This window comes from Caloenas nicobarica, chromosome 6, assembly GCF_036013445.1.
Source record: "Caloenas nicobarica isolate bCalNic1 chromosome 6, bCalNic1.hap1, whole genome shotgun sequence".
NCBI lineage: Eukaryota > Metazoa > Chordata > Aves > Columbiformes > Columbidae > Caloenas > Caloenas nicobarica.
The window spans coordinates 38178242-38187500 of record NC_088250.1 but is presented as its reverse complement, the minus strand read 5'-3'; the positions used below and the strand labels follow the sequence as shown (position 1 = coordinate 38187500).

General features: G+C 39.6%; 1 protein-coding gene across 10 annotated transcripts in view; it reads left to right on the top strand.

The window, feature by feature from the left end:
* GTDC1 (glycosyltransferase like domain containing 1) overlaps positions 1-9259 on the top strand; it is a 184366-nt gene that overhangs the window by 173316 nt on the left and 1791 nt on the right. For 4 of the 10 annotated variants that reach the window (XM_065637510.1, XM_065637509.1, XM_065637512.1 and 1 more), the window contains 3 exons: positions 1528-1598; positions 2304-2395; positions 5256-8104. In XM_065637510.1, the coding sequence (XP_065493582.1) occupies positions 1528-1598; positions 2304-2395; positions 5256-5501 (409 nt within the window). In that variant the 3' untranslated portion in view covers positions 5502-8104. Of the gene's footprint in view, positions 1-1527; positions 1599-2303; positions 2396-2971; positions 3608-4651; positions 5218-5255; positions 8105-9259 lie in introns of those variants that run through there. The other 6 variants (XM_065637517.1, XM_065637511.1, XR_010606382.1 and 3 more) reach the window with 5 other exon arrangements.

Sequence of the window (9259 nt, the reverse complement as noted above, 5' to 3'; positions counted from 1 at the left end):
TTCTCCTAGATTAAAGAAAACTTTAAAATCTATTTGCTTTGACATATGACACAATATTTAAGAACTGAAATCATCAATTAAATCACACATCAGAAACATTTCCCTTTGGTAAAAAATATAGTGCTAGACGATGTACACTTTGAAATTGTTGTTAATGTTTAAAATGCAATCTGAAGTGCATATGTTATTTAAAAAAAAAAATACAAATTTTAAAAGTTTATAAAAAACCTAGCAATCATTCCTTAGCAAAAGCACTCGCAGAGAAATGTGTATCTTTGAGTTTTGTGGATATGCATAGTTTTCTAGCGTGAAAGCTGAATATGTTATTCTTTATTTTATTTTTTTTTCCCTGTTTAAAACTGAGTAGATCTAAAGGAAACAGAGTGAGTTCCTTCTGGGTGCCTGTAATAAAGTACCAAACCTGATATGCACATGAAGGTGGCGAAAGCCTTTTGGATCGTCACTGAAAATAGAAAAGGTGGATGTTGACAAGATTTCAGATATTTTATTTTTTTTTCTGGGGACTGAGGGAAAGTGAAGTTAAAAATAAAGCTCTCGTATGGTCAACATGTTGGAGGAAATTCAAAGACTCTCATAAAATAAACAGATTTTAAGAAGTGTTTTGAATTTCACTGTGTAATTTCTGGCCAACAGAAATTACAGTTGTATCTGTGGAGGGACATTATGTCAGATCAATGGTCATTATGCAAAAAAAATAAACTGAAAGCGTGATGCCTTAACCCATTCAGTTATTAAAATGCACACACGCAGAGGATAGCTTTCCTTTAGATTCGCTACAAGAAAACTTCGTGCCACTGCGTCGCAGTTATAAAATATTTGGGTTTGATGTTACAGGAGATATGTAAATTGTTCCTTGAAAAAACCACGAGTACAAAGCATCGCACACTTTGGCAAAGGAATCTCATCCGTAGTTATTAAAAAATACAACCCTTTTTTGTCCCGAAAAATGGAGGAAATTATCTGCAGCGTGTGCATAAGCTAAAATATCCCAGCCCGAAACGTGTTGTAAGTTGTTCCTGGGCTGTATTTAACTGTAACCTTTGGAGTGTTAAAGTCGAAGGAGAATATCTGTTCTGCCAGGTAATGGTGATCGCGTGCGTCTGTGGATATTATAGATACACGTATATCCACACGTGCGCACGTCTGCCCTTGTTTTTCTGCAGCGTTATTAAGAAAAGCCGTCCATACTTCACCATGTTGTTACATGCGTCTGTCTGCTGATTATAAAATGTGTTAAACAGTATTTAAAAAACAAAAAAATGCAGAGCTGCGCTTTGATTTATTCAGCGAACAAAACATATGCTCGCTGTTCTGTTCTATGTAATTCATATGATCAATAAAATTTTCTTTAAAAAGAGCAACTTTGGCATTTAGAGGGATTATGCTGCTGAAGAAAAAAAATGTTTCGCTCTTGCTGCATGTAGTCAACCTCAGTGCTCTTGCACCAAAGTAAGTTTTTGCTCACTAACGTCTATTTTTGGTGTATTTCTTATTTCTAATCTTCAGGGTTGAAGCTGTATATTGTGGCTGTTACCCGCTGTGTCCCAAAGCCCTGGTGTACCCAGAGATATTTCCAGGTAGCTGCGCTGTTGCACATTCGTTTTGCTGAAATGTAATAACGTGGTTCGTGCTAAAATATGAAGTTTCAGAGTAAACTTGAGCAAAAGCAATTGTTTATTTGGCAAGCCAGCCTGTTAGTGTTAGGGAAAATTTTATGTGTTTTAATACATTAGACGAAGTTTATATTTGCCATCTGTTCTTTTAAGATAACACAAAAGCAAGTTTTGAAATAGCATTCTTCATTGTTAGCATACACAACCCGTAATGATAAATTTTTGTTAAAAGGTCAGTGATGCTGCAATGGTTTGCAGATTTTTTTGATACACAGGAACAAAAAACCACAAAAAACAGGGCCGAAAATCACACCAAATTATTTAAACAATTTAATACTTAGGAGTATGCAACTGCAGTCCAGGATACACACTAACGTAGTACCAGTTCTTTGAAAAATCTCATCACTAAATGTATCACATATGCATTGTGTTACATTAGAATAATGTATTTTAATCACCCAAAGGAGATGTCTAAACAGCACAACTACACAGTCTTATTTAGCATTAAACATCCTTGTGAGCTGAGGTAACCTTATAAAATCATGCTTAAATAATGTAAAACACGAGGCGGCACAGAGCAATATGCATTTTTAATTAGTAAAGTGACTAATATCGAGTGTGTGCTTTGAGGTTTTTGTTTCATTAAAAATGTATCTGTTTTTCCTGCAGCTGAATATCTGTATTCTACACCTGAACAGCTTTTTAAAAGGCTTCAGAATTTCTGCAAGAGACCAGATATTGTAAGGAAACATCTCTATAAGGTAGTTGTTGAGAATAGTTTTACATGATATGATGCCATATTGAAGTACAAAGGAAAAAAAAACCAAACTTAAAAAAACAACATTTAATTAACATACTAATGTTTAAAGGAAACATGCTAGGGAGGGATATTAGTCGTTACACTAACAAGGATTAATTAAACTAGATGCCAGTTGTATTAACCTAGGTCTTATGAAATACGTGCACTTAATGCATGCTACATGCTTTTTTTTAATTTATTGTTTTCTAAAATGACTGTCCTTTACATTTGGACCCAAGAGGCTTATAAAAATGAACCTGGATTAATGCAACTCATTAGTTTAAAAGGAAAATAAAAGAAAGATCCCACAATTACACTAATGAGGATAAGCCTACCTTCCTATCCTAATTTAATGTTCCATTCTCAAAAAATGCAGGTGACTGATATCAGGTAAGATTTCTCTGCCTTTTGGGATTATTTGCATTATTTTGATAATTATGATTATTTTAACTCTTTGCCTTTTAAGGTGCGTTGAACATAGAAGAAGGTTTGTCAGAAGCATAATTTACTGATATTTGTCATGTGCTATTCTTTGCAGTTATTCATATAGAGAAAGTGCAGTTTCAGTGTCAGACTTTCCATTCAAGTTTCGATCGAGTGTTCAATGCTGGACCAATTTCCACATTTTTAAGAGGTGTATTTGTACTGCTAAGAGTCACAATCCTTTTTTGTTTAATTACAGGATCGTAGATGAAGCACTAAATTTTGTGTTATTCCAGCGAAGAGCTATTATTACACGATGCTGCTTTAAGAAAAAGCAACTATTTTCTGCATGCTAATACATAAATTTACAGTGTTTTCCGACTTTTACAGTCCTCACGATGCCGTAGGCAGGTTGGATACCCATCACCTCTACATGCCAAAGGTGTTTCAGGTTATAAAAAACCTGAATCTGGGTGAAAACCCGTAAGGCTTGGGAGTGCATAGAAATACCGCTCGTGTTACCTGTGCAATACAAATGTTGTCTTTTTAGCGTTCCCTGGCTGTCGCCGTCCAGGCACCCCGTTAATGAGCAAGTTGAGTAATCACCATGTTAATTTGGAGGCTCCTGCTGCCATCAGACCTACCCCCATCTCTGCACCTTCCTCCCTCTGGGGACCATCCTCTGCCTCTCTGCCCCTTCCCGCATACATGTAGCAGGAGGAACAAGGGTTTAGCCCACGTCTGACTTTTTGTGTGACCTAAAAATAGACATTTACATAATGATACATCAAAGATGATGTTGTTTCTGCAGGAAACAGTTAAACTTCAAGGAAAAAAAAAAAAAAAGGAGAGAACCAAAAATGCAATTTAACACCCAATTTCAAGCTCATTATCTTTCATTGTCTATTAACTTGGCAATGGTTCAGGAGGTAGCTCATAATAGTTTAAAATGCTGACTGAACACTTCCAGCGTTCGGCGTTACTTCTTGAGTCAATAGTATCGTATAGTTATACGTGGTGGCTTCAAAGGGAAAACAGTCCTTAAACGTTTACCTTGACATTTCCCAAGGCTTCCAGCTCAGCTGAATAGTTGTGTTCACGTGGATCTTCTCTCCAGGTGTGGATCCCCAGCTCCTAACCAGAGCCAAGGCTGGCTCAATGAAAATGGAAATAGCCATAGAGCAAAAACTGATACAAAACAGTATGGGTTTACAACATGTGCACGAGACCCAAAAGCAAAACGCTAGTTTTCTTTAAATAAAAAACACCCCTGGGATGGTTTGCAGCTGAAGCTGTTGATCCCACCTGCCGTAAATGTACGACATTAACAGTTTAGCCCCGTTCGGATCCTCTGAGCGTTGGGATTGGGAGTCTGCAACAGGTAGCAACTGAGGTGAACGGGAGATCGTTTTAAAATGAGTAAAGCAGAGCCTAATCCAGAACCTGTGAGCACCAGAGAAAAAGATCCCTGTTGTCTTTAATAGGCTTTGGATCAGCCCGGAGAATACTGTTAGAGTTGTCTTTTTGTACCTACGCCCACGTGTGCCAAGGCTTCCTTTCTCATTGAAGCTATCCGCAAAACCTCCTAGAAAAACACTGACTTAGATATGTGCTGTTAGTGTAATTATAGCTGGGATGATGCTGCTTTTTAGGAAGCTGAAAGGAGTGGAATCGTGAAGGGTACGCAGCACTTCCACTGTATTTTCACTGTTTTCAGCTCGGTATAATATTGTATATAAGATAGTGGAATAGAAAAGGGACCATAGTGCATACTAATGAGCTGCTTTTCTTTCAGAAGCCTTCCTGACATGCTCCCTGCCTGAAGTTCATAAAGAAGCTGTGAAGTCTTAAAAAGAAAGTCAAAGATACATGAAAAGCAAATAGCACTTTACTGTTGAGGGCTTCTGCTCCATAGATCAGGAATAATCATAATCAGAAGTACCTTGGGTTATCCTTTTACATGTTGTTGGGTTTTTGCTACTAAGGATATCCATAATAATTAGACAGCGGTGTAATTAACCAGGCAGTTGTTCCTTCGGTTGTCCTCGGTGCTTGCGCTGACAAAATGAGGGGCAAACGAGAGATGAATGGCAGCGGGGCAGTCAGGTTCGGGAGCCAGACGTGGCGAATATCCCTGTGAAAATGCACAGACCAAGACATTAAACCGTAATAACTTAACTCGGCGGAGCAGATTCCTGCTGGCAGACTTTTAAAAATGTCCATAATGTAAGCACCTATGGAAACCTTTCCAAATGATGTATTCCTTACCCTGCGTATTCTCACAGCACCCAAATCTGCCTCCTTTGCATTTCCACGTTGCCTTCTACCAGTTATTAGCGGAAGATTGCGATGAGTGCAAAGCAAACCTCATTTGTTATCAATTATTTGTTCTGTTCCAGTATTATGGAACCAAGTGTTGCTCTCTGGTTCTCGGTATTTGTGGTTGCCAAAGTAAGCGCCAAAATGAAGCAAGCAACAACAACAGGACATCGGTTTCCGTCAGAGAACACCGTAAGACCTGTCAGTGTTTGCAAGCTCCCTATCTGGTAGATTTAAAATTTAAAGAAATAGAGCAAAGCATTTGTTCCTGCATTATTTTCTTTAAGTTTACCTTTCAGTTCCTTCACTTCATTTTCTTAATTTAAAACAGCATGTATAAAGAGTATACAGTGGAAAGGGACAAGAAGAGTTGCCAAAAGCCAGGCATGGAAGGAGCTGACAACTTTAAATAATCTCTCCCAGCCCGCCCAGCTGAATGAGTGCTGGTTGACATGCTGTCAGCTTCAGTTCCTACAGAAAAATCCTACTCTCACTCATGCTTGTTTAACGGAGAAAAGAATTTGGCCCACTTTCTGACATTCATCTTCTCATTTCCATCACACTACAGAAGCTCACCTGCCTATGAAAAGACACATGGCGTGATTTTTTTTTTTTCTTCCTTACACCACTGTAGAAGCAAGTCTGCTGAATTCAAAGGGGTTAAACTGCTGTAAAATCAAATTAAGATCCCAGTTAGACCGTAGACATCTGAATTGTTTCCAGTCTCAGGATTTGGCTGTATAGGGCAGTTCTAACAAAACTTTCTTTTTTCTTTTTTCTTTTTTTTTTTTTTTTCCCCTTCTCTTTTTGGTCTGATTGGAGATAAAGCAGTATCTTTGGTGTTTCAGGGAAGCATGTAGAAGGGAAAACCACTCCTGGTCCAGCATTAATATTTAGGCACAGCTAGGGAGGCAGCGGGAGGCATTCTTAGCCTAAGGATACGGGGCGCTGGACACATGAGGCTGCGGACGAGCTTCATGCCAGATGTCCCATCAGCCACCCAGCCCTGTCACAAGGAGCAGTAGTTGTTTGTAGTTCTTGTACAGGCCATGTAAGAGCCGGGGATGAAGCCTTTGCCCTTCTCCTTACCCCCTGTCCAGCAAAACTCCACGAGAAATTCACTTTTCCGTAGGGATGCTAAATCTGGATCCGCACGCCGTGTGTTTAATACTGTCATTTCGATAGTGGTGAGCATCAGATATTTGGGAGAAGACTGACATGGGTAGAAATAAGGTATTAAATGTCCTCTCTTGGTCTTCTAGAGTTAGAGATTGGTCCTAACCCTGGACTTGGAGATTTTATCATCTTTCGTAACCTTGTAGTATTAAGTATTGCCAGGCAGTACATAATAGCTCTCCATTTGACTCAGGCCCTTGGAAACCCCTGTTCTTGTTTTTTGCATCTTCCTATAGCAAAGCAGTTCATTGTATGTTTACAGACAACATTGGAATAATTTCCTTCACTTGGCTCAGGGTTTCTCCCCCTTCAGTTGCCTTGAGTGTCTTCTCGTTCTGGAGTTGGTCACCTGGAAGCAGAAGCTCCCCATCCATCTTCTCTGTACCATTCATTGTTTTATAAACATCTGTCAAGCACTTAGAGTATCCCAGTCTTTTCAGGCCCTCCTCGTGAATGTTATTCCATGTTTACATTCTAATCTCTCATCATTCAGTCCATTTTGATGGTTGAGAGCTGTTTTTGTGCTGGTGTGATCATCGCTTTACAGAGTATTCTAGGCCATGCCATCGGTTTATGTGACGTGTTGTACTCTGATAATTTTCAACCTGTTCCTTATGGAGCCAAACCTACTGTTTACTTTTTAATGCTGAATGTATATTGAGCAGATGTTTGCTTACAGTGTTCTCCAGATCTTTCGTCCTGAGCTGATAAAGTTAATTTAGAGCTTTATAGGGTATGCAAATAGTACGAATATTTCCATCCATCCTGCTGACTTTCTGTTCAGCAGCAGAGCGCGTTTGCAGAGAAAAAAATAAGATGTTATATTGAATTTGTGCTTCTACCTGGTTAGCATAAGTGCAGGTGAGAGGGAGGTTAGAAGCACAAGTGGGAAACTGGTATTTTCCTCTTGAGATGCTCGGTTTCTAGTGAATATAATTTAAAATGGTTTCAGAAGTGGCCTTGATGGGAAGGTTATAGCAATGCGAGAACTCTGGAGTGCAACATGCTGTGTCCATGCTCTCCCATCTCTCTTTCAGTGCTTAGCCGTGGGATCCTAAATAAAACGTATGTATCATAAGGACTTCTTATGTGAAAGAAAACTTTGGTGACTTATTTAGAACATCGAATCATAGAGTAATTTAGGAAGGGACCGCTGGAGGTCATCTGCTGGGGCTCTGCTCAAAGCAGGGCCAGCACCCAAGTAGGATCTCACTTCAAAGTTGGATGAAGTTGCTCAGGGTCACATCCAGGTTAGACCGAAGGTTTGACATGTTTCACTCCCATACGTATGGCTGATACGGGTGAAGTACAGTCAGCTTAGGTGGTTCACACAGGTGGGAAGATCTGCTGGATCGCGGGACACAATTTAAGCATTTTGGGTCAACCTTAGGTCTTCAAGGAGCGTGTGAGTCTGGAAGCAGCAGGTGGGCTGTTGAAGTTGCCTACTAGGTCATTCTGGGATCCAGATATACATATGTAGATATATGTATCTGTGTGCATATACACATATATGTGTACGTGTCTTGCATCTCAACTTCTCCCAGGGCTTGTTCAGAAGAAATGCCAGGACTTTGAACTTTTCACTAGAACAATATTAGGTAGGTCAAGTTTAGTTTTAAAAAGTAAATGAAATCTGGCAGCTGAACCACAGCCGCTGCAAAATGGTGGATGGATAAATGAGTCAAATGAAATAAAATGGACTTCGATAGAAAAGTTGCAAAAAGCATGAAAACTTTTTTTTTTGCCCCCCCCCGCCCCCAGTAAAGTATATTGAAATTACCTTCAGAAAGAAAGCCTGAAACTGTTTTCTTACTGTTGTAGTTGTTCGGTGTGTTCTGAACTATCCTATGCAAGGTACCCACCAGGGTATCTTACGTAGATTCGCATCCGCATTTGATGCTTTTCTTGTTCAAAGACAGAACGAATGAAATGGGTTTTTAAAGGCTGATACATGAATTTTCAGGACAGACCATTTTTGGGGGGGAAAGACTGCTGCTCTACTGAGGAGTATTATATAGCTCTGACTCAGGCCTCACAGTACACCCAGGCCATGTAAACCAATGCTGTCTTGATGGTGGTTTCCAAAGGTGCTGGGAGTTGTAAAGCTGAGCTCCGAAAGTAATTACTACAAGCGGCTTTCCACCGTGGTTCTTCCCCAGTACTCACAGAGGGAAGGAGCTGGGTCACAGAGTAAAGCTGAGCCGATACAAATTGGCTCTGTAAATCATTCTGCTTTCTTGCATGCCAGATTTCAGGTTTTATGCTAAATAATAATCTCTAATATTTAGTATTACGAAAGTAATTTTTTAAAATGTGCAAAAAAAAAATGTGTGCCAAATCAGCACTGTGATTGCCAAATCAGTGCTGACACTGCTTGAAGTCCAGCTCTCCTGGAACAACAGGTCTGAAGAGATCAACAGTCCATATTAAATTCTAAAGGTTAACTCTGAAGTCTAATGATGGCAGAGTAGATATTAATTACTTCAGTTCTGATCTTAGGACACAAGATACAAAAAAGTTGATTATGTCATAAAGAATATTGTACTGCTACTGACATCTTATTATAGTGGCGCTTCTTCATGGGGAAATCTTACTCTGAGTGAAAACTTTACTCCTTTTGATGATTTTATCTCTGCATGTGTAGAGACTATGGATTGAATCATATTATATTCCATGAAAAAAGCGAATACCCAGACCTTTGCAGTGCTATCACCTCAAAAAAAGAATTGAATTTATTGCCTCCAAGGTTACTCTAAAATATTAAAGCCCAGAAGCCAGACCGATGATGGTCAAGCAGGGGAATTATTCCCTCACTCCTGCCGGTTCTTGGTTCTGAGGGTGCGAGGGGCAGGTCGGTCCTCGCGGGTGTTCAGACCTTGGCGAGTCCGCCGGTAAAACAGACGGGCAT